The sequence below is a fragment of the Dreissena polymorpha genome, chromosome 5 (assembly GCF_020536995.1).
Source record: "Dreissena polymorpha isolate Duluth1 chromosome 5, UMN_Dpol_1.0, whole genome shotgun sequence".
NCBI classification, from domain to species: Eukaryota; Metazoa; Mollusca; class Bivalvia; order Myida; family Dreissenidae; genus Dreissena; species Dreissena polymorpha.
In genome coordinates, this window is record NC_068359.1 from 114,690,288 (window position 1) to 114,716,525 (window position 26,238).

The window sequence follows — 26,238 nt, forward strand, 5'->3', positions numbered from 1 at the left end:
TATAGCCAGAGCATAGGTTTTGTTAAAAATGTATGCATACAAATTGCTAGAATAATGTGTTTGTTTCTCATTGACTGTGTTTTGTTGTTTGACAAAACATTTTTAAAAGGATAAAAAAAAATATGTTCATTTACATAGAAAAACAAATTTTGCTTTCGTGTTCGCTGTGTTGTCTGCACTGAGCAAGGTATAGCGTCCATGACCTTAATTTATGGAAGACATAACTGCAAATATCTTTGATCTTCATCAGTTTTTTTGCCAAAAATTATATATTTAAATTAGTATTGAATTCAGTATGAATATGGCTGGTCTTCTGATAAACAATAACTGTAATCAGGCTAACTGTATAAATTAATCATGTTAAAATTGACAGAAACCAGCTTTTTATGGCTTTGTAATTTTAAATAAAATCTACCAATTTATCGCTACTTACAAATAATATTTGAAATTAGCTGGAAACGATTTTCATTACGCAAATATAATGATCCTGAATTAAATATGTACAAGGTACATATTTAAGTATAAAGAATAGGCAATACATATTTCTTATTTTTTTCTATCTATAATGAATAGGCAATAAATAGTGCTTGATTTATTTCTATTTATAATGAATAGGCAATAAATAATGCTCTATTTCTTATTTTCTATAATGAATTGGCAATAAATAGTGCTCGTCTTATTTCTATCTATAGTGAATTGGCAATAAGTAGTACTAAACATTTTTCTGTTACAATGGATTGGCAATAAAGAGTACTCTATGTATTTGCTTTCTCAAATAAATTGTACAGAAATCGGGCCGTAATAATGAGTTGACAACAAATAGGGTTAGGTCTTTCACTGAAGAAACCAATTTATTGCTTATTCGTTAAATGAATTGTCAATAAAAGGGGCTAATGAATTGTATTTCTCAGATTTATTAACAATTTATTGACAATTTTGGTACAATTTGCTAAAGATTTTTTTTGTTTGGGGGCCATCTCCTTTCACTGGTCTCAAACATTACAACATCAACGCCGTATATCTTTTTAAAGATATTTCTTGTCTCTTATGAAAAGGCTTAATAGATAGAACAGATTTACACTCAACTCTCGACATCAATACAGTATGTGGGTGCATCTTTCATTTTCAGAGGATTGCCAGCGCAAGAGCGTTTAATGCTGGCTATGTTCTCTTATTTACTACTTACTCCCATATTCCTGTCAACATGTTAACATGTAAAAGCATAAAGTTTTAAACAAGCCGTCGTTCCAGCAGTGCCTCACTGCATCTTTCATTTTCAGAGGATTGCCAGCGCAAGAGCGTTTAATGCTGGCTATGTTCTCTTATTTAGTACTTACTCCCATATTCCTGTCAACATGTTAACATGTAAAAGCATTAAGTTTTAAACAAGCCGTCGTTCCAGCAGTGCCTCACTTTAATGCATTGCATTTCAACCGAATGTCAGAGTTTATTTACAGGTCATCGCTGCTCTCGCAAGGTATAATAAAGTTTAGTTCGCGGTCAGTACAAGACTCATTTTTTAAACTCTGTCGCGTTTAACCCGGTGAACATGACTAGAAATATCTTTATTGCAGATATTCGGCGATATAGTTATGGTATGTCAACAAAAGATTTTATTTTCAATAATTCCATGATTAATACGCGCGTTCTTCGAACAGACATGTTATAGTGGTTTTTCGGACAAAGTTATTTGATTCCATTGTGTACAGTATCATGTGTGTTGCCATTGACTCATATATTTTCATTTAATTTCCATTCTTCTTGTATCTTTCTGTTCTATATCTATAGATATATGGTAAATATTATCTAATAATGCGAAATAAGCCACGAAATCTGGCGCAACGGAATTGATTTGAATGTGATGCTGCTAAGAACTGCGCAGAAACAGGCATTTGCTGTCTCATTGATATAACTCTTAATCTTTCATCAACTACAACCACAATCAACGCCGTATATCTTTTTATGTCCCCCACTATAGTAGTGGGGGACATATTGTTTTTGCCCTGTCTGTTGGTCTGTTGGTCTGTTGGTCTGTTGGTTGGTTGGTCTGTTGGTTGGTTTGCGCCAACTTTAACATTTGCAATAACTTTTGCAATATTGAAGATAGCAACTTGATATTTGGCATGCATATGTATCTCATGGAGCTGCACATTTTGAGTGGTGAAAGGTCAAGGTCAAGGTCATCCTTCAAGGTCAAAGGTCAAATATATGGGTCAAAATCGCTCATTTAATGTACACTTTTGCAGTATTTCAATATTCAAGATAGCAACTTGATATTTGGCATGCATGTGTATCTCATGGAGCTGCACATTTTGAGTGGTGAAATATCAAGGTCAATGTCATCTTTCAAGGTCAGATGTCAAATGTGGCCAAAATCGCTCATTTTATGAGTACTTTTGCAATATTGAAGATAGCAACTTGATACTTGGCATGCATGTGTATCTCATGGAGCTGCACATTTAGAGTGGTGAAAGGTCAAGGTCAAGGTCATCCTTCAAGGTCTGAGGTCAAATATATGTGGCCCAAATCGCTAATTTTCTCAATACTTTTGCAGTATTGCAATATTGAAGATAGCAACTTGATATTTGGCATGCATCTGTATCTCATGGAGCTGCACATTTTTAGTGGTGAAAGGTCAAGGTCAAGATCATCCTTCAAGGTCAAATATATGGGTCAAAATTGCTCATGTAATGTCACTTCTGTAATATTGAAGCTAGCAATTTTATATTTGGCATGCATGTGTATCTCATGGAGCTGCACATTTTGAGTGGTGAAGGGTCAAGGTCAAGGTAATCCTACAAGGTCAAGGTCATCCTACAAGGTCAAACGTCATATAGGGGGACATTGTGTTTCACAAACGCATCTTGTTTAAAGATATTTCTTGTTATTATTATTTTGTATTAAGGCTCTATATACGTTTGTCAAATTTTACAGCCCATTACAGTACACATACATATTCGTGTGTCGTGTCTTATTTTATTAGCGTAGATGTCTATATTTTGAACTATTTGTGAAATCCTTTAAATGTATATGCTTTTGAGTTTATTGTTAGAAATGTTCATGTAGGAACTACTTTTCTCTTCAGCAGACGTCTAATCGAATTATAAAGTCGCTTCGTCCGAATAGGGCCCTATGCAAATAGGTCCCTGATATTTACCATGCAATTTTCATATTAATGCAAGGTCTGAGTTTATTGATCTAATTTAAAAATAAGATATTGACCCAGTACATATAACGGGACAATCTTAAAAACTTGACCAATAATTGGATGCATAAACATTGGTGAGTTGAAACACTCAGCATGCAATTGGACGTAATTATTGTGATAAAGATGCAATTCAAACTTAGTGTTTAAGTATGCTATACGGTTACTGGTGGCCATATGTGTCCGTGTGAGATTTCTTAACACAAAACGCCTTTTTAATATTTATTTTTGATGACTAAATGGCGAGTATGGAGAGCCAGACACAATGTGAATATAACACACGTTGTATGCATCATTTTCATTTTAAATTGATGCCGAAAACAAAGGTGAAGTTGATAAGGAGTCCACCCTGCGACCGACAGGTCCCAAATTCGATTTGCACTTATGGAGCGTTCTTAAGGTCTATCCAAGGCAACCGAATACTGTATAAGTGTTCCAATTAAACATTGTGTTAAAAGCCTACAATAGGTCAGAGCTGCAATCGAGCGCAACAGCTCTTCCATAATACAAAACGATATTACTAAAACAATACAACAATGTTCAGCACAAATAACAAAAAATAAGACAAAAACAATTAGACAAACAACGTTTTTCGAGTTCTTTTAACTATTTGTTTTGCAAGAGGACATGTTGGACAACTGCCATCCTACAAGACAGAGGGGACGTTGCTTAAAGGGGCCTTTTCACAGATTTTGGCATGTTTTGAAGTTTGTCATCAAATGCTTTATATTGATAAATGTAAACATTGGATCTAAAAAGCTCCACTAAAATATCAAGAATAAAATTTAAAAAAGAAAAAAAAGTAGCCCGCGACAGGGCTCGAACCAGTGGCCCCCGGAGTCCTGGAGTAAAAACCAATTACGGTAGACCGCTCGGCCATCCTGCCAAGTATGTATAAGAGACGTAGTTTTTACTTTATATAAGCAATCTTCGTAGTTTCACAAAATTAAACGACAACAGAACTCTCCAAATAATTCAATCGTTTCGCGTTGCAACGCTTTATAATTTTCAGGTTTTTAAATCGTCAAAAGATGCATATAATGGCTATATTAGACCATGGTAAATCTTCTTCTTCTTCTTTTATAATAATGGCTATGTTCAATACTGATACATTATGGCCATGCGTGGGGGGTTAAAAAGAAATAGATTGATAGGTTTCCCGAGTTACTCAATCCACTCAGGAAAATCCTATCAACAGTGATAAAAAAGGTGCAAAACCTAACACCTTAAGCCCCTAAGACTTAAATATATACATATACAACTGTGCATTTGGTGAGAATATTAGTCGAGTTAAAAACAGGATAAAAGCAGAAACATGTGATCTAAGGAAGGAACACTGATGTAGACAGCACTGATTTAAATCCAGGGATCGTATCAGCGCTGACTACATAAGATGGAAGTGTGTTCCATTGTACAACTGTTCTTGGAAATAAAGAAAATTTGTGGTAATCAGCTGTACTTGGTGGTATTGGTATGCCATGTGATGGTGATGGCGTGAGTGTCTAATGTATGGAGTGAGATAGAAAAGAGGATTGACGTCAACATGATTATATACTATTTTATAGAACAAAATGAGTCTAGCTTGTTGTCTTCTTGATTGCAATGTATTCCAATTCAAATCCTTAATTATATTTGCGACCGTGCCCGGTGTCTTGCTTTAATTATTCGTTACAAATCTGGCAGCTTGACGCTGAACATTTTCAATTTTATCAATATCTTTCTGATGGTAAGAGTCCAACACACTAGAGCAATATTCCAAGGATGGTCTAACAATGCTGTTATATGCCGCTGCCTTAGTTTCCATTTTAGAAGAATGAATCCTAAGCTCTGGCTTGCTTTACTACTTATTTTATTTACGTGAGGTGACCAGTTTAAAGTTGAGCTTACTTCAACGCCAAGATAAGTGGCTTGGTTTACAACAGACAGAGCTAGGTTGATTGTGAAGAGTGTAGGCTGTTTTTAAAGGTTTACGGTCTCTCGTAACATGCATGATATGACATTTTTCTATGTTAAAAAACATCTTCCATTTCAGCTCCCACAATGATAGACTATCTAGATCTCTCTGAAACTGAATAGTGTCAGCCAAAGTTTTTATGGATCTGTACATGACACAGTCATCCGCAAATAGACGGACGCTTGACTTCACAGACGAAGGTAGACCATTAATGTAGAGCAGAAACAGAAGAGGCCCAAGAACTGATCCCTGGGGTACGCCTGAAATTACAGGGGCCATGGTGGAAGTTGTCCCATCTACAACAACCTGTTGACTACGGTTACCAAGAAAAGCTTTAATCCAAGAGTGTGTAGTGCCCGTGATGCCATAATGGGCTAGTTTCAGCAACAATCTACCGTGATGTACAGCGTCGAAGGCTTTGCTAAAATCCATGATGGCAACATCCATCTGGTCTCTCTGCATGGTAGAAGCTAAGTCATGGATAAAACCCACAAGTTGGGTTTCGCAAGAGCGCAGGGCTCGAAAGCCATGTTGGTTGTCCACCAGGATATTAAAGTTGTCAAGATGGTCTAAGATGTTACTAACAACGATATGCTCCAGCAATTTACAAGCAATACATGTTAATGAGACTGGTCTATAATAACTAGCTTGGTACTTTGCACCTGTTTTAAAAATAGGAGCTACAAAAGGCATGGACCAGTCAGAATGGACAGAACCAGAAATAAGTGATTTGTTAAAAAGAATTGTTAAAATAGGTGCAATTTCATTTGCACATTCCCGTAAGATTCTGGGTTTGATTTGGTCTGGCCCTGCGGCCTTGTAAGGATTCAGTTTGAGTAGGAGTTTCTTAACACCATTTACCGTAATATTAATTTCACTTTTTGGCCGTTGATTTTGGTTAATAGACCATCTTTAGTTTGGGCTTTATTTGGAATATATACTTTGGATAACTGGTTCGTCCACCATACATGCGCAATCAATTATCTTATACTTCCGGAAGCAACAAAGCGTGGGTATCCAATTGTTATTTTGTTTTTTTGTAAACAATGCATGAATTTGATGCAAAGGAAAAGAGTTATATGTTTTAATAAAAATGCGAAAGTATATTTGATACGGTCAAAAGCTTAACAGCTAAATATGCGGTTTTTAAAATGATTAAATAATTAGAATCTATTTCGGATAAAAAATGTTCGGATACACCGGCTAGTTTGGTTTATTGTTCAGTACATTTAAATACTTAAAAACATAATTGCATGTCCGTAGAATGAAAATTAACAATTGGTAGAAAGTTATTAGATCTAAATATTATCATTCAACAGATATAAATCAATGACATGATGATATGCTGTTACATATTAGGCAGTGGCTAGTCATATGGCCCCGTACTACTTGCCAATAGGCTAGCCATATGGCCTGAACAGCTAGCCTATTGGCTAGTCATACGGCTCTGTACCTATAGCCTTTCCTAGGGGTATTGTCTAGCCGTACGACTGTTATAACAATTACAGCAATCAAAATAAATCACATTTATTGAGCATATAAATACGCATTGTACATGCAAATATCATGTTACTGCATGTGAAATTAATGTCCATGTTTGCATGGCCTATGCATTATTTGCGCATGCCCGAATTCATTCGCGGAAATCCGTCCGGCTAATGAGAACCTTTGTTTTTTGCGTTGCGATAGAATCTCGCTGCGTGTTTGTGATTTGATACGTTAATTACATTAGAATTGCGGATATACCCCCCCCCAAAAGAGGTACAATATTATAATATTGTTATTATTCTTTAGTTTAAATGATTACTCAATATGTCTTTATCGCGAACGTCACATTATCTAATTTATATCGTAAATACATCATAAGTCATTAAGGATACATTTTGAATACAATTAAATTTTGGTGTTTCAATTCGACGTAGACGTTGTTCGTAGAAGTTGTTAATCAGCGATTTTCCTCCTTCTTTATAAAGTACCGGTAAACGGTACTTTCCCAATCGAGTGAACATTCCCAAATTCCCAATCGGCATCTGAAAAAATCCCAATCGGCGTCTGAATTTTTTCTCAAAACGATCGAAAGTTTCGTAACAAAACCCAACTTTCGGCAAGCGAGCAAAGAAAATCGTATAGTTGTGTGTAACCACGTGCTCGATTAATTTTGGGGTTTTATTTCTCAGCGCGTTCAATCAATAGAGTCGTTACTGTTTCCGGATCTTTTGTCAGGCAACCAGCATACTGTTTTACGTCGGTTTGTAACCTTATCGTAGTTGGAAATGAGTCGAATAGCAAATATTATGCAAAAAAACTAAAAAAGAGTCATTAGGAAAGTGGATCCCGTTTACTGACGCAGTTTGGTTTCAAGATTTCAAACCAAGCCCTCGAGGCCTGTGGATATGAGGCTGTGTCAAATCAGGCCCCCAAAACAGTGTCATACCAGGCAAAACTAGTAATTGATTTTGTGTGTTCTTTATAATATTTTGTTATTTATATCAACTTTATTACTTAATGCTACGTTAGCGTTACCGATCGCCGAAATCGCCATTTGCGATAACAATTCCTGGCTGGCGATTAAAAATAAGATTTTCATGAAATTGGCGATTGAAAAAAAATAGACCCTATGCTTTACAAATGCACAATCTAAATGCCTGTTTTCAGAACATATAAATCGCCGGAACATCGCTAAGATTACACAGATAACACCCTTACCGGAAAGGCCCCAGGGGATAATGACGACCGCCTAGGTCGATAATCCACTTGTCTGATGTTTTAATTGGTCACGCTTTACACTGCGACCAGACTTTTTCAAACATTTGGGTTACTTGGCGATTTACGTGATAACTGAATCACTGAAGCGTGCCGTGTAATGACCTATGCTATAGATGTCACGATTCAAAGTTATCGAATCGACCAGTACGGAATCTTCATTTAATAAGATGGGCGGAGTTATGGCATTGACATAGCCACTATAAACTAATTTCCCAGGAAACAACGATTTTGATTGGCTTAAAAAGTATAAGTAGAGTAACTTCCCTTTACGGTCGCTATGCGACTTGAAACACAGATTTAAAAAGTGAGTTGCAGATTCCGGGAAAAATGGATGCTTCGAACGAAAATGGAAAGTCGAAGCAACAGAAATTAACACAATTCTTTAGAAAAGAAAGCGGACAGAATAATATAAGCTCAGGAAATGACCAAATGTTCGCGATCGGAGCACGTCTTAAATAGTGCAGACATGAATGCAGAATCGGAAACGTCTGATCAAACCAGTGTATACAGTATAAACAGTTTTAAACAGTTTCAAAGTTCTACAGTTAACTATATTTTGGAATTTATTTCTTCAATTTTTATGAACTGACAAGTTCAGGATAGTTTCAATATGAACATACGTTGAACATATTCCTAGTTTATACAATGTAGTCTCACGGTTTTTGGCATGCAATGACGGTCTCATGCTGACTTGGTGATTTCTCACGCATTTCTTCAAAAAAAAAAGAAAAAAAGTAATGTTTGGATTTCATTATATGTCGTATAATTACTACAGAGACAGGCGGGCTGTTTTAGTGGTTTTTAACCTAAATACCACATGTACCAAAACCTGTTTAACGGCGTTAATGTATCATTATCACTACGCCGCCGGTGTGTATGTAAACAAAAAAAATCGGCTGCAAAATGTCAGCAAGTGGCTCACCAGCGAAGAAAAAACTTCAATAAAAAAAAGGGCTAATTTCAGACAAAAATAGTATTAATTTTGCTCAGGAAATAGCCCCAAAATGCACCACAGACGATCTAGGATCCAACAATTTAATGGGGGGGGGGGGCATGCACCCGGACCCCCCTAGATTTGGCGACTATGTTTTTTTCCTTAGCGCCAACCTAGACTTAATGGTCATAAGGGCATGCTTCCAAATGATTATTTTAATGGGTATGTTCAATTAAGTATGAATTGATGTATTCAATAAGACCCAAACTTTCCCAATTTAAGGATTTCATGACTCGATTTTTCCCAATTTTGAAGTTTTCACGACTCAATTTTTCCCAATTGGACCGGTACGGGTACTTTTCCCAATTGGACAAGGAAAATCGCTGTTAATAGACATATTTCATAGACATTGTACCAAAGTTGCAAGTTTAAATTACTAAAATTGTAGAAGTGAGAAGAAACAAAATATGCGAGAATAAATATATATATATATCAACCAGCGTCTTCAGTCTGATCCTCTTGGTAGTGGCTTGCGTAACCCTAACGGCATCGTTGCGGCTGTTACATATCAAATGTATACATTGAACATATAGCAGGTTTTTTTCCTTCTTTGTGACTCGCCAAAAAACTGCCCTTTTCCCTCGGATTTTTTTTCTCCTCAGCAGGTAGATTTTCCCCCAGATTTCATTCCCCCCCCCCCCCCCCCCCCCCCCCCCCCCAGGGGTTGAATTTAATTTTTCCAGAGCCACTCGCCCTGCAGGGCGAGTAGGCCTAACAATCCACTCGCCCTTCACTTTAATCTACTCGCCCTGCATTAAATTAAATAGATATTTATAGTTATGATCAACCAGAACCTTCTAAACCTTCTTAACATAGTGACACTAAACTGCAAACAAATTATCTACATTATCTGATGGATTATATTTGCTTTCCTTACGTTTTCTGCACCTCTTTCCTTTTCTCAATTCTTTCCGCTTCTCGTTTTGACGACCTTTCTAATTCTTTCTGTTCCCTGTCGCCACCACCTTGCAGATATTTTAAAATTGAACCCTTTTCCATTTTAATATTTCAGACGAACTTTTACTGAAAGACAGGCTTGATTGACAAACGGTTACAATATGGTAAATTTTGCCTAAGGCTTCTGATCACGAAAATCGGAATTATTCTGTTTATTAATAATTATTTTTTTCTGTTTATTTTCAATTAAATATAAGAAGAATTATAATTAATTAGTGATGTATTATTGTTTTATTGATATTTACATTAAAACTCACGGAATGACCAATATATTTAACAGTTTTATTCACTTTTAATCGATTAGCTAAGAGCACTGACAACGACGAAATGAGCGCAGCCGATTTCGAGAATTATTTTTACTGTGCCCGTGACGTCATTTTCATTGTCAAAACGAAAGTGCAGTTTCTTCGTGTACTTAACGTTTTTTTTGTTCGTTCGAAAAATTGTTCGCACTTTGTATCGATGTGGAAGGAGTTCTGGAACTGAATTTATATTTCTCAACTTGAAAAGCAGCACTCGCCCGGTCGGTCGAGTATTTAACAAATTTTACTCGCCCGACCGTCAACTTCACTCGCATATGCGAGCGGTCGAGTGGATTCTTCAACCCCTGCCCCCCCCCCCCCCCCCCCCCCCCCAATTTATTTTTTAAAAACTTTATATACATAAGTTAACCTGATCCAGTGTAGAAAATAGAACATATTATATAATTAAATTATCTGTTGCCTTGAATTTGTTTTAAAAACAGTAAAATATGTTTAATTGATTATTTAAGACTTTACTTATTTTCCTCAAAATCAGGCATTTCGTGTGATTTTTTTCCCGAAAATCCGGCATTTTGCGTGATTTTTTCCCCTGAAAAAAGGCCAGGCCCTTTCCCCAAAATCAGATAAAAAACCCTGTATATAAAATAATCTTAAATAAGTCAATAAACATTGCGACATCTCAATGAGAAAAGTTTATAACAAAACAAATAAAAGGAAACTTAAGGTGAAAAGGATAAAAAAGAATAAAAAGAATGGGAAATGTAAATTGACACAAGATCCCTTCAAGCGTATTTAACACCATCAACAGTGGTTGAGGAGTAAGTCAATTCTTTGACCTACCTTTGATGGCTGCAGTAATGGAATTTCACAACAAACAGTTTTTCACACCTTACTTAGGAACGTCAACTAATTAAAGAATCAAATTAGAAACCAAATTAAATTATTTGTGTAACTCAATTTTTGAGACCTACCTTTGATGGCTGCCGTCATTGAATTTAAAATTTTGATGCCATTACTCATTAAAACAGTTTTTCACACCTTACTTAGGAACGTCAACTAATTAAAGAATAGAATTAGAAACCGCATTACATGAAAGAAAGCCAAACCAGGTGAAGAATTTGTGTACTTTTATGAGCTTAAACAAACTTATTTATGATTAACAGCACTGAATGAAAATTCTATACTTTATTAAGCCGTACGACTAGACAATCCCCATAGGAAAGGCTATATGTACAGAGCCGTACGACTAGCAAATACGGGTTGATGGCTAGCCTATTGGCTAGTCATAAAGGGCCGTACGGCTAGCCACTGCCTACAAATTAATCATAATTCCCATATATATATCTGATCCGTCTTAAAGCGTTGCATAAAGGAGTGTGATTTTCCCCCTTTAAGCTGATTTCATCCCTTTAAATATTAAAGATATTTAAAAAACAGTATTAACATAAGGAAGAGTTAACTTGAACCTCTGAGGTGGTTCTTAAATCACGCCCCTGTTATATGACTCGTATCCCCGGACATTAACAAAAAAGACACAAGACATGGGATTGGCATCAGTGTATAGAGTATTTCCTCGTTTCAATATAAAGCATGGGAAAAGTATGCAGCATGTACAAAGTATAGTGTTGGTGTACATGTATTTATTGTTGTGCAAAATCGGGAACGGCACGTCAGGCAATTTAAGCTTGTTCAGTGGAAAAAATGCCCAGATTGGACATTATTACGTCAAATCTTTAAATAGTAACATATGCTTCAATCCATTTGATACTTAGTGACATGTGTTTGTGTTTATCAAATTCTTAAGCACTTTTATTCTCAATATTAAATACCAGAATTTTCTTGATAAAATGGAATTCATGGGATTACCAGGTAATTTATAGCGAAAGGAAAAAAGTAAATATGCAGTAATTGAGTCCTTTATATGGCTGTAATGGGGAATAGATCGTGTCAGGATTATGTGTTATTAAGCCTGAAAACAACTTTAAACGTATGTCTTTATGTACGACTTTATAGCTGGAATTTTTCTTGAATAATCATAAAGCACCAATTATCAACAAAAATAAATGTTGAAAAACATATGGAGGGGCCCCGACTTCCCTCCCAATATCAACCCTAACGGCCCCAGGGCGTCTAGAGAAAAATTCATGTGGAAAGCATTGCATGGCATGTGTATTCTAAAGTTGTTGTTAAGACTTGTATTTTAATACAAAATAATACAAAATAATACAAAAATAAAAATAAAAAGAAAGAAAACTTTTTAAATATTTTTAACGATCTCTGCTTATGAAGTAGGTACGCGAAAGTTTTTTTATTAGAAACTACAACAGTTTAAGTTTTTGACATGTATGATGTAATTTTAACAGTCCATTAACATCATGATATTGGCACACAACAAAATAACTCAAATTGACTCTTGCTTTTAGCCCATAGCCATGACTGTTGGTATTTGAATCTTTGTGAAATTCCTGTGACAGTAATGTACAACTCAGACTGATAGTAGTATTATTACCAATGAAACCTGTAACTGATAAAGATATTAATATACAACATGCAGATTGATTGATATAGATATTTTTTTAGCACAGATTGATGAAAAATATTACTAACAAATTACTCGACAGACAGTGATCTGTAACAAAAAGTGTCATAATTTGTTTTTCAGAACCATGCCTGGTGGACGCCCATTCAGACGTGGTAGAGGAGGTCCCATGATCCGAGGTGGTATGATGCGGGGAGGCATGATGGGATTTAAACCAATGCCACCGTGAGTGTATATTTTTTTCTTTAACCCTTTGCATGCTGGGAAATTTGTCGTCTGCTAAAATGTCGTCTGCTGAATTTGTAAAATAAGCATTTTCTTCATTTTTTTTCAAAGAATACTATCAGAATAGCAAACAGTTTGGATCCAGATGAGACGCCACGTTCTGCCTTTAAAATTCGGTTCCCGCACTGAAAGGGTTAAAAAAATATTCCCCAGTAAGAGAACATATTGCTGATAAGCCTATATGGTCAACGTAAAAAGTTTAAGTTCAAGGCACCTTTTCAAATATTTAATATTTAGTGGTACTGGTAAGTAGCAAAAAAGTGAAAGCTTTATTTAAACTCTTAATGGCATACTGGTCATGTACGTAATTCCGGCCTGTACGTAAAAAATCGGCAACCTGTGTAAAATCATCTTCATGATCTTAACGCACTTATTTTGTTTTTATTTAGAAAAGTCAACATGAAAACCATCCCTACTCTCATTATGTTGCAAATGTAAGAACCATATCACTGTAAACTTTTGTGTTAAAATGTCACAAATATAGCAGGAAATATTTGGCTCGTGGGGAAAGTGATGTCATCATTAATTGCAACAATTATATTCATATAAGAAACAAATATATTTGATAAAATTATTTTAATTTTATCTAATAAACTTTAATTAAAGTTTTACCAATTAATTGTACAAAAAAAATATATTCAAAACATACAAATCAGAACCTAAATATAAATTTTTGATATATGAATTACCTCCCTTGATAAGAATATTACTAGATTACATGTTTAAATATTATATATAAGCGTTTACTAATAATCAACACTGAAGTAATTTTTTTAAACAAAAAGTATTTACTTTTTTAGCTATGTTTGAAAAAATTGATTAAATCCATTAAAAACAAGTATTTTTAATGAATTAGCAGCTTCCAATTGTTTATATTTATTAACATAGGTAGGGGAGTAACTGGTATAATGATTTCGCATTTATTTTAAATTTCAAGTCAAAAATTTTAATAGTGTAAACATTGATTAATACTCTGAAATTGAGGACATTTGTCTAAAGATATTGCTTTGTAATTTTATATGCAGATCAAACTGAAAAGTGGCCGATTTTTTAGGTACATTTAATCTACGAAAATGGATAGTTTACATGTCATCATTTTCTGTTCATTAAGTAACATTCACCGATCTAATTCTATTTAAATTTTCATGCTAGGTGAGTTTTGAACCCAGGATTATATATGTGAAGTTTAGTTTCAACCAGTTGCCTAACACTAAAGATTTTTCTTAAATAGTCCCAAAAGTGGTCGGAATTACGTACATGACCAGTATGTTGGAATATTAGACAAAGAAGTTTCTTTTATTGTCTTTGTGACAGTTTGTATGAGACCTTGTTAATTGATTCTTAAATATTATTGATCATTATTGGATGGTGAACTTAAATATAACAGAACAGACAGTTAATTATGAGTTATATAAATGAACATTTTCTAAATACACAAAATATAAACAAAATATTGTCATGTGTCAATATATTACAACGTCTAGGTTTATAACAAAATGTAATCTAACAATTTGATACAAAGTATATTTAAGAAATGAGTATAACTTTATATTATTGTAGTTAAATATCATAATCTGGTATTACCGCCATAAAACTTTTTAAGTATTATCATTATATAATTTTTCAGGTTCCGGACATTCATTCCTCACATACCATTTGACATTACACAGTGTGAGACAAACTTTCCACAAGCACGGCCAGTGTCCGAGGAAAAAGCTCTGTCTGATGTAAATATTTGTATGCTTACCTTCAGTGATAGCAGTTTAATGCAAGTATTTACTTTTTCTTTGCAGAGTGTACTGTGTTGAATTACATGTTGGTATTTTACCTGTGTGAAGCATAACTCAATAAGTAATGAAGTGATAAAAAGTAAACTGCATATATCCAAGGAGCACATTGTGAGATCATTTTCAAGCAATCATTCCTCATTTTAAAGCGACTAGTTTGCAAAAGAGCATTTACAATTTTAATGGCCCTGTCCTTAAGGAATTTCTAAATTTTAAACTTTTAATGGTCCTGTCTTTAAGGCATTCCTAGATGACATGTACCCTTACAATGCTTGTTTTGTCATTCATTAAAAACTGGGAATATAAGAAGTATCTAGTTAACAAAAATTTAGCTATAAATGTTTCTTTATAAAGCACTATTAAATACCGAAAGTTTTTGTAAACCTATTAAAGTATGTACATAATCAGTTCCAGTAGGAACTGTTTAGTAATTGTAAGCAATCATGTTCAGCCCTCCCAACTGGCATTAGATTAAAATGTGTCTTGTTCTGTGAAAGCTGTGCATAATGCATGTGCGTAAAGTGTCGTCCCAGATTAGCCTGTGCAGTCCGCACAGGCTAATCAGGGACGACACTTTCCGCCTTAACTTGATTTTCGGTAAGGAGGGACTTCCTTGAAACTAAAAATACCATAAAAGCGGAAAGTGTTGTCCCAGATTAGCCTTTGCAAACTGCGCTGGCTAATATGGGACGACACTTTACGCACATGAATTATGACCTGCTTTCTCATGTGCACAAAGTGTCGTAGTGCTCACAGGCCAATCAGGGACATTCATGTGCACAAAGTGTCGTAGTCCTCACAGGCCAATCAGGGACATTCATGTGCACAACGTGTCGTAGTCCTCACAGGCCAATCAGGGACATTCATGTGCACAACGTGTCGTAGTCCTCACAGGCCAATCAGGGACATTCATGTGCACAAAGTGTCGTAGTCCTCACAGGCCAATCAGGGACATTCATGTGCACAAAGTGTCGTAGTCCTCACAGACCAATCAGGGACATTCATGTGCACAAAGTGTTGTAGTCCTCACAGGCTAATCAGGGACATTCATGTGCACAAAGTGTCGTAGTCCTCACAGGCTAATCAGGGACATTCATGTACACAAAGTGTTGTAGTCCTCACAGGCTTATCAGGGACAACACTTTCGCTTTTTGTACTTTTCGTTTGAATTGAAGACTCCTTGATGAAAATCCAGTTTAGGCGGAAAGTGTCATCCCTGATTAGCCTTTGCGGACTGCACAGGCTATATTCAGACAATTCTTTACGCACAAGCATTACGAAATGTAAAACCCCTAATCACAGAGAAAGACTTTTGTTTTTACTGAAAGAAATTGGGATTTTCTGGTTTCAGGCTTTGCTGAAGCGCAATGGTGATCTGACACCCTCTACGAATGAGCAGGCCTCTGTTTTAAACCTGGTGTCCAAAATCAACACAGTCCTCGATAGCCTCACCATCACCCCCGGCAACTTTGATGCAGCTGTGAGTATGCATAGGGGCAAACATTGTGGAATGTTTTTTATTGCGGTTTTGTTATATTTACATCTTGGTATCTCATTTGAAATATTTGTTAATACTTATATACTTATATATATATATTAAGATTACATTGCAAGTTTCCCGCTTGTTACTTTTAAAAAAAAGTTGTATTTTTAATGATATGCATGCATATGATTAAAACTCAGCAGTACAGCTCTTAACTGAAGGAATTGTTCTATTTACTAACTGCATGCATATAAAGAAAACTCAGTAATTTTTAAGTGAAATAATTATTTGTCCCCTACCGGTTTCATCGGAGGGGACTTATGGTTTGCGCTGTGTGTCCGTCTGTCTGTGAGTCTGTCTGTCACACTTTTCTGGATCTTGCGATAACTTAAAAAGTTCTTAATACTTTTTCATGAAACTTGAAACATGGATAGATGGCAATATAGACATTATGCATGTCATTTCATTTTGTTCCTACGTCAAAAATTCTGGTTGCTATGGCAACAAATAGACTAGAGATACTGCTGAAAATGGTGGTTTTCTGGATCCTGCGATAAATTTTAAAGTTCTTAATATTTTTTCATGAAACTTGCAACATGGATAGATGGCAATATGGACATTATGCATGTCATTTCATTTTGTTCCTACGTCAAAAATTGTGGTTGCTATGGCAACAACAACAAAAAATCTGAAAAAGGTGGAATTTCTGACCAATTTTGGAGCCGGTAGGGGACCATATTGCTTGACAATAGCCTGGTTCTATTTATAACACATAAAATTCAACATACAAAGTAATGTGAATATTTTGTCAACATCATTCATTGTTGTGTAGGATCGCGAAAATGTATGACAATATAAATGACACCTTACTTGCAGATTGCTTCATCCTCCTTAATATTTAGATTTTAATGTTTGGTGTTTCAATAATCCGTCCAGTATTTATGATAAAATGCACAAACGCAGGTCATGTTCAATAATGAATGACCTACATTCCTATCCTTTCATATGTTTGTTTTATGCTTGTATATATTTACTTTCAGCAAATTGAGGAAGTACGCCAAGTTGGGTCTTTTAAAAAAGGGACGATGATGTCAGGAAATAATGTTGCAGACATTGTGGTTATGTTAAAAACACTTCCTACTAGTAAGTTTGCAATATGAGTTATCAACAGTTACAGTCAAAAGGCTTTTTCGATCAGAAATGCTGTTTTTCTTCACATATAAATATAAGTGTTTTTGAAGGTTAATCAGATTTCTACTCCACGGCCTTTAAATGTCAGTATTGAACTTCTAATTTATTCTCTAAGCAGTATTGAACATTAAACTTATTTCTTTAGCAACTTACAATAAATTATTTTATACGTAGAATTGAACTTTAAATTTGTATTCTAAGCACCATTGAACTTTTAATTGATTTTCTAAGCACCATTGAACTTTCAATTGATTTCTAAGCACCATAGCACTTTTTATTGTTTTCCTAAGGCCACAACAAATTGAAGATTTTTTCTACCGATTTTTGCTTTCCAAAAATGAAGCGAGTGAGCAAAATAAAAATAAATAATAGGTTATGGTATTATACAATACTCGATGCATTGCTTTTGTTAATTTAGCACTGTTAAAATTAGAAATGAGAAGTTTAAGTTTTGTAAAGTAAATAAATCATAACTTCCTAATGAAAAAAAAGGAAATGACTAGTAAAAGTTTTGTATTTTAATGAAAAAAGTAAATCAAATCACAGTATTGTTGTTTTTGTCCAGCAAGTTTCTTCACTTTCTTAATTATGTTAAATTCATGTTTTTGGGGGCATAAGGTAAACCTTAGACTTAGTCATCAACAGTTTGAACTAGTAGATGACTCATGCAACTTATACTTTACTCCACATTTTTTTGTCCAGTTCAAAGGCAACACTCATTGCCATGTTAATTTTTTATATTTTAACTGAATCAAAACCATCATGTTTAAGTACCAATTGTACGCATACCGGCGACATTTCACATCCTGATGTAGATGTTGTTGAAATATAAAATTGCTAAAATCCTCTGTGAGGCAATTACTTATTGCCACAGGGGAAAATTAACATTTCTATTTGTGTCTTTGGCCAGTGTTTTTTTTAAATGAAATATTCGACGTTATTCGGCCCCATTCCCCCATCTCAAGAGTATATATTTTCCCCCCAAATATTTGAAAAATTCCCCTTGGAAGTATAATTCAATTTTAATCAATACCTCATTTAAATACGTCTTTCTTTACAGATGTATATACTATAATTGTCCTGAACTGCCGCATCCGCATGTTTACTTTCTTTTAGCCTTTACTCCTTTACTGCAAACCGTACGTAGTTCACTATCATGACTTTTGCTTTACGACATCTACCGCAAACCGTACGTAATATTTTTTTTTCTCTATGTATGGTGAATTTTGGTGTCAAGACTTGATTTTGTACTGTTACTTGCTAAGCATTGAATTTCCTCTTTTTCCCCTTTTATGGCAAATCCCCCCCCCCCCCCCTCTCAGGGGACCCAACCCCTTTCCACCAAAACTGAAAAAATACACTGTTGGCCGACATGACAAGACAGACGAAAGCTGCCATTTTTTACCATGAACCAATCAAATAACGCAAAGCGTTATAAAAGTGTATGTCGTAAAATACTTAGGCTTTATTAAACTAAATCATTTAATAAAAAGGGCACGCAGCAAATTTGTTGCTGCGGGCGCAAAATAAAAATATTTTTATTTCGTTTTTAGTTTTTTAGGTGCGGCAAATCTAACAAACATTTAATCAATTTGTTTTGGCCTAAGCAGCATTCAATTTCAAATTTATTTTGAAGACGAATTGTTATTTTATTATTTTGTTTATAAGCACTGAACTTTTAATTTATTTTCTAAGCAGTATTGAACTTTTAATAATAGACTCTTTAAGCAAGATTTAACTTTTAATTTTACTTTTTAAGAAGCGTTTAAGTTTTTTCTGCAATATAAGATGGGCTGCACATATTTATATGCTATAAATTAAGAACCAAATGTAATTTATTGAAAGCCATATGCACTCTTTTGAAACTTGTATAACTTATATAAAATCATTTGATGCCCTTATAAGCTAACAAACTTCATATTCATCTTTGTAATACTGTTCTTCTTAATAAAGGCATTTTTAATTAAAAAAGGCTATTTAAAAAAAGTTCCAGCTAAAAATAAATTTCTTGTGCAAATGTTTTATTTGATAGCAGTGTTGGCACTTATGTTATATTTAATCACAGAATGAACTTGATGTTCCTAATCCTTTTCTTCAAATAATTAAATATTTTGTTTTCCTTAACACTTAACCACTTAGATACGTATTTTGACGCATTTGTAGTCCCTAAGAAAGTTATATTTAACTAAAGACCTTTCTTGCTAGATTCCAGTTTTAAAGGCATCTTTCCAACCTTAAGAAACTGATGAGCAGCAAACAGCATAAAACCTGAACAGACTGACATTTTCACTTTGCTTCTGAGTGGTAAAGGGTTAATAATTGGAAACATACCACCATGATTTACAATCGATATATGATGCTCCAAGTCCTTCATACAAGATTGCAGGGTGCATATTTAAAATTATTGCAATTTGGTGCATTATCTATATTATTAATATGTGTGTTTTCTTTGCAGAGGAGGCTGTAACGGCCCTTGGCAACAAAGTTGTGGATGATTTACGAGCATCCGAGCCTCGCGATGGTAAACATGGAACCGGAGGTACTATGATTTTTAATATGCAACATTGCATGTCTTTCCATAAGAATTTAATTTATTTCCCTTTATTGTAATCCCTATGTTAATATTCAGTTCTGTTAATATTAACAAAAAAAAACAATCAAGGAATAAAGCACTAGCTTTTATTTTCGTCTGATTGATTGAATGTATTAATAAAGTAAATTACAGTAAAAACTGACCTAGCGGTCAACTGAGAACAATGGCCAACTGCAGACAACAGTCATTCTGGATTCCTTCTGATGAAAATGACTCTATATTATCCCCACGCTTTTCGGAGGAAAAGTGGGGATATTGTGGTTATCTCCGTCTTCCGTCCGTTCTGGCCACTATCTCCTCTAGAGCACTAGAACCTTGAAACTTACACACATGGTAGCTATGAGCATATGTGTGACCCTGCACTATTTGGAATTTTGATCTGACCCCTGGGTCAAAAGTTATGGGGGTTGGGGTGGGGCTAGGTAAGAGATTTTCACTCATTTTTTATTGTATTTTACATTAACTTCTTCATTTCTACACCGATTTACTTCAAATTGATACTGAACATCTCTTATGACAATACGGTCAATCTCATCTATGCATGGCCCCATTACCAACCCTGGTTCGCCCGGCCCACATAGGCCACACCCTACCAAAATTGCCTTTTACTATTACTTCTTCATTTCTACACCGATTCACTTCTAATTGATACTGAACTTCTCTTATGACAATACGGTCAATCTCAACTATGCATGGCCATATAACCAACCCTGGGGCGCCCATTTCTACACCGATTCACTTCTAATTGATACTGCTCTAATGACAATACGGTCAATCTCAACTATGCATGGCCCCATTACCAACCCTGGGGCGCCCCTGGGTCAAACATGCGGCGTGGGGATACGCGTCATTTCTAGTTACACTTTAGAACAAAAGTCAACTGTTTATATATAATGGCCATCAGCCAGTGTATTTCAGTCTGAAAGTCATCTTCGAACTGAGAACAAAGGTCACGAATCGTTTGTTTCGAGTTCAGTTGCGAAAAGTAAAAGCACAAGTTGTTGTCTCTTTTTTAGCTCACCTGTCACGAAGTGACATGGTGAGCTTATGTGGCCGTGTGATGTCCGGCGTCCGTGTGTGCGTGTGTCCGTCAACAATTTGTTTGTGTAGACAGTACAGTTCACAGTTTTCATCCAATCTTTATGAAATTTGGTCAGAATCTTTATCTTGAAGAAATCTGGTTTGGGATTGTATTTGGGTTGTCTGGGGTCAAAAACTAGGTCACTAGGTCAAAAACTAGGTCACATAATAGGTCAAATAATAGAAAAACCTTGTGTAGACAATAGAGTTCACAGTTTTAATTCAATGTTTATGATATTCAGTCAGAATGTTTATCTTGATGAAATCTGGGTTGGGATTGTACTTGGTTCATCTGGGGTCAAAAACTAGGTCACTAGGTAAAAAACTAGGTCAAATAATAGAAAAACCAGTGTGTAGACAATAGAGGTCGCAGTTTTCATCCAATCTTTATGAAATTTGGTCAAAATGTTTATCTTGATGAAATCTGGCTTGGGAATGTATTTGGGTCATCTGGGGTCAAAAACGAGGTCACTAGGTCAAATAATAGAAAAACATTGTGTAAACAATAGAGGTCGCAGTTTTCATCCGATCTTTATGAAATTTGGTCAGAATGTTTATCTTGATGAAATCTGGGTTGGGATTGTATTTGGGTCATCTGAGGTCAAAAACTAGGTCACTAGGTCAAATAATAAAAAAACGTCAACAATTTGTTTGTGTAGACAGTAGAGGTCACAGTTTTCATCCAATCTTTATGAAATTTGGTCAGAATGTTTATCTTGATATAATCTGGGTTTGGAATGTATTTGGGTCATCTGGGGTTAAAAACTAGGTCACTAGGTCAAAAACTAGGTTACTAGGTGAAATAATAGAAAAACCTTGTATAGACAATAGAGGTCGCAGTTTTTATCCAATATTTATGAAATTTGGTCAGAATGTTTATCTTGATGAAATCTGGGTTGGGATTGTATTTGGGTCATATTGGGTCAAAAACTAGGTCACTAGGTCAAATAATAGACAAACCTTGTGTAGACAGTAGAGGTCACAGTTTTCATCCAATCTTCATGAAATTTGGTCAGAATGTTTGTCATGATGAATTCTGGGTTGGGATTGTATTTTGGTCATCTGGGGTCAAAAACTAGGTCACTAGGTCAAATAATAGAAAAACCTTGGGTAGACAATAGAGGTCACAGTTTTCATCCAATCTTTATAAAATTTGGTCAGAATGTTTATCTTGATGAAAACTGGGTTGGGATTGTAATTGGTTAGTCAGGTGAGCGATTCAGGGCCATCATGGCCCTCTTGTTTGATATCATAGTGTCAATTGTGCGTCTTTTTTGCGGGTAAAGAATCTGATTGCAGTAACTGCCTTTGATAGGATTAAAAACCATTTAGGACACAAGAACATTCTTAACAAATACTTTATACAAAGTTACAAGAGCTTCTTGGATCCATTCAATGTACCAATCAGTAAACACCATTGGTTTCAATTCTCTTAAATATATTTGGAGATTATTACATTTTTTGTCATAATCAGTTTGTAACAAGCTTGACTGAGGATCAATATTTAATCACTCTCGCCCACTTTACATGTTAGGATTGGTTATGAAATCCTACTTAACAAACAAACAAATGCTTGTCATAAAACATTTTAAATATATAATTATTACATAAATGATAATCTTAATTATACATATTATAATAAATGTAATACCTAAATATTTTGCAAGTCATGCACAAAAACAAGAATTTGTATGCCCCCGGATCGAATGATTGGGGGTATATTGTCTTTTGCCTGTCTGTCTGTCTGTCATTCTGTGAAAAACTTTAACCTTGGTTAAAGTTTTGCAATATTGAATAACTTTTGCAATATTAAAGATAGAAACTTGATATTTAGCATGCATGCGTATCTCGTGGAGTTGCACATTTTGAGTGGTGAAAGGTCAAGTTCAAGGTCATTCTTCAAGGTCAAAGGTCAAATATATGGCTTCAAAGCGGCGTCAAAACTTTAACCTTGGTCATAACTTTTGCAATATTGAAGATAGTAACTTTATATTTGGCATGCCTGTGTATCTCATGGAGCTGCACATTTTGAATGGTGAAAAGTCAAGGTCATCCTTCAAGGTCAAAGATCAAATTTATGGCTTCAAAGCGGCGCAATAAGGGACATTGTGTTTCTGACAAACATATCTCTTGTTTTAATAAAAACTGATCAAAATATGCAGGAATGATCTTATTCGTAATATTGATATTTTGAAAGTATATTTTAGTGTCCCCTCGAGAATGTATTGTGCATATTCAGGGATTTTTCCTGCTTTTGTGAAGCGGCCTTGGCCCCCCCCCCCCATTTTGTGAAAAAATGATTTGCAAACTGTTGGAAATTATGAAAAAAAAAGAGCAGCGAACTATCTAAAATTGTGAAAATTTGAGTAGCAAACTTCTTTTAATTGTGAAAATTTAAGTTGCAAACTTCTTGAAATTATGAAAATTTGATTTGTGAACCTCTTATAATTGTGAAAATTTGAATCGTGAATTTCCCAAAATTGTGAAAAACGACCATTCTCACTGAAGCCCTGATCTTTTGGCACTAATGCTTTGAAGTTCTTGCTGACTTTGTTTTAAAAACTCAGGATAGCCATAGGTTTACTACAGTATCAGAAGAATAGGGAAATAATTAAAATCATATAAACTAAAATAATTTAACGGCAGGTAGTGCCTTGTACTAAGATTGGTAAGATTGTTACAATTTTCAAATGTAAGTGTGGGCTCTAATCATGTTTTACTGCTAATTGCCAGTGGTAACGATGTTGACAAGTGAGACGGGCTTTGAGATCAGTTCCTCAGAGGCCACAGTGCGATGTCTGATCACCACCATCCCGCCAAACCTCAAGAAACTGGATCCAGATCTGCACTGTAAGTGTTTAAAGGGTGAGCCTTGTCCTGGGTAAACTGGGCTTAGTGCATGTGTGTTAAGAGTCATCCCTGATAAGCCTTGCAGTCTGCACAGGCAATTGACTTTCCGCTTTTATGGACCTGTCAGTTAAAGGATGTCTCTTTTAAACCAAAATCCAGTATAGGTGGAAAGTTTTGTCCCTGATAAGCCTGAGAGGATGGCACTGGCTAGTCTGGGACAATACTTTAAGCACATCCATTTATGCCAGTTTTCCCAGGACCAGGCTTAGGGTTGGAAATTACCAGGGGCTAATAAAGAATGAGGATAGGCCACCAATGTTACAATGTTAGTTACAAACTTGGTATAAGGCTCTCTTTTGTTGTGGATAGTCTGCCAAGACCACACTGTTTATCAGGCCATCAGTAACCCACTTAAAGTTGATCCATTCTCAACTGTTATTTGATCCTGATTTTGTAGTCTTTTGGATGCATAATATTTAACCAGGTTTTCCGAAGGAAAAAACTGGTTAATAGTTTGGCAAATGCGGACGGGCTGGCTGGCTGGCGGGCGGGCAGAACAAGCTTGTCCGGGCCATAACTATGTCGTTCATTGTCAGATTTTAAAATCATTTGGCACATTTGTTCACCATCATTGGACGGTGTGTCGCGCGAAATAATTACGTCGATATCTCCAAGGTCAAGGTCACACTTTGAGTTCAAAGGTCAAAAATGGCCATAAATGAGCTTGTCCTGGCCATAACTATGTCAATCATTGTGAGATTTTAAAATCATTTGGCACATTTGTTCACCATCATGGGATGGTGTGGCGCACGAAAGAATCACGTCAATATCTCCAATGTCAAGGTCGCCACGACTAAAAATAGATTTTTTTAAAAAACAAACTTACAAAGGGGGTTAATTTTGTTTGTTCATTTCAAAAGTTCAGTTTGAGTTTTCTCCCTTTATCAGATTTTTTTTTCACAATGAAAACCTGGTTTTGTGACAATTTTGTCCCTTGTTATCTATATTTATTAGGCCATCATAAAAATAAATTTTCTGATGATCTATTTTGTGTCGCCTCACTATGGTCAGGGGACATATAGGTGTTACTTGCTTCGGCGGCGGCTGCGGCGTCACACTTTTCGAAAAAGTTTCATAACTTCTGTGTCCCTTCAGATATTGCTTTCATATTTGGTATGAATACAATTTTTTACCCCTGTGACCTTGAACTTGAGGTCAGCGTTCAGGTTTCAAAATCTGCGGCAGCCATTCAAAAAAGGCTCATAATTACTGTGTCTCTTCAGATATTGCTTTCATATTTGGTATGCATAATAGTAAACAATTACCGGTAACACAGGTATGCTACCATCAGGCGACACATCCAACTCGCGGAGTTCTAGTTTTAACAATAAAATTAGATCTTCAGTTGTTACTTCTAGATAATGCTGCTTTCTTTGAAATGAGTAGCTCTGTAGTCTCTATTGTAGCAGTAAGTGAATTGTGGAATAAAAAAATGATCTGCACAAGTATTAGCCCCCCTCCCCCCCATCCCCTCCCACAAAGGAAGTTTACTATGTTGAAATGCAAGATATATTTTTTGTGTACATTGCAACACTCTTTGCAGATTAATGTGCCGGATACCTACATTATTGTATAATATAGATATGCAGTTTATGGTATATCATGACTTTCTTGACAGAGTTGTGTGCCCTTGAAGTTAGGCCATTAATTTATTAAAACTGATAATCTAGTCTTTGCGACCATTTTCAAGTGCCATGTCATAATATTGTCATCTTCAATGACTGTTCTGGTTGGAACTGTTTGAATTAGGTATATGCTTTTCCTTCTTTTAATTATCTTTTGAACTTTACTTTTGTTGTATAGAGCCTCACACAAATAATAAAAACAATTATTAGGCCAAGTGAAATAAATTATTTGTTACAAGACTATAGATTGTGTTGATGTTCTCTTTCAGTGGATGGAAAAATCATGAATGGTCATTTGGCCGCTATTCGGCATGCACGTTGGTTTGAAGAGAATGCGTCTCATTCAAGGTTAGCTTACCTTGGTGTCCATTGTTTTACACCTAGTATTATACGCTACAGTTAAATATTATCAAAATGTATGCATATTTTCCTGCTTGATGTTTTGAGGTGTTTAATTAGCCCTTGGATCAGAATATGTACAGAATGTTTCCTTTAGGGGAAGGGGACGGAGTTTTTTAAATAGTTCTTGGTCATTTTCTAAATACATTTCAACACTTCAAATTTGGGCAAAAGGGTCACTCAGTAGGCAACCAAAAAGGGCAGGGT

General features: G+C 35.4%; 1 protein-coding gene across 2 annotated transcripts in view; it reads left to right on the forward strand.

The window, feature by feature from the left end:
* Positions 1-6,129: 6,129 nt before the first annotated feature.
* Positions 6,130-26,238, forward strand: part of LOC127832685 (interleukin enhancer-binding factor 2 homolog) — a 32,634-nt gene continuing 12,525 nt past the window's right edge. The window contains exons 1-8 of one of the 2 annotated variants that reach the window (XM_052358318.1): positions 6,130-6,172; positions 12,802-12,903; positions 14,591-14,690; positions 16,102-16,230; positions 17,274-17,376; positions 19,880-19,963; positions 23,831-23,947; positions 25,902-25,980. In XM_052358318.1, the coding sequence (XP_052214278.1) occupies positions 12,806-12,903; positions 14,591-14,690; positions 16,102-16,230; positions 17,274-17,376; positions 19,880-19,963; positions 23,831-23,947; positions 25,902-25,980 (710 nt within the window). In that variant the 5' untranslated portion in view covers positions 6,130-6,172; positions 12,802-12,805. The remainder of the gene's footprint in view (positions 6,173-12,801; positions 12,904-14,590; positions 14,691-16,101; positions 16,231-17,273; positions 17,377-19,879; positions 19,964-23,830; positions 23,948-25,901; positions 25,981-26,238) is intronic. The other variant, XM_052358319.1, reaches the window with a different exon arrangement.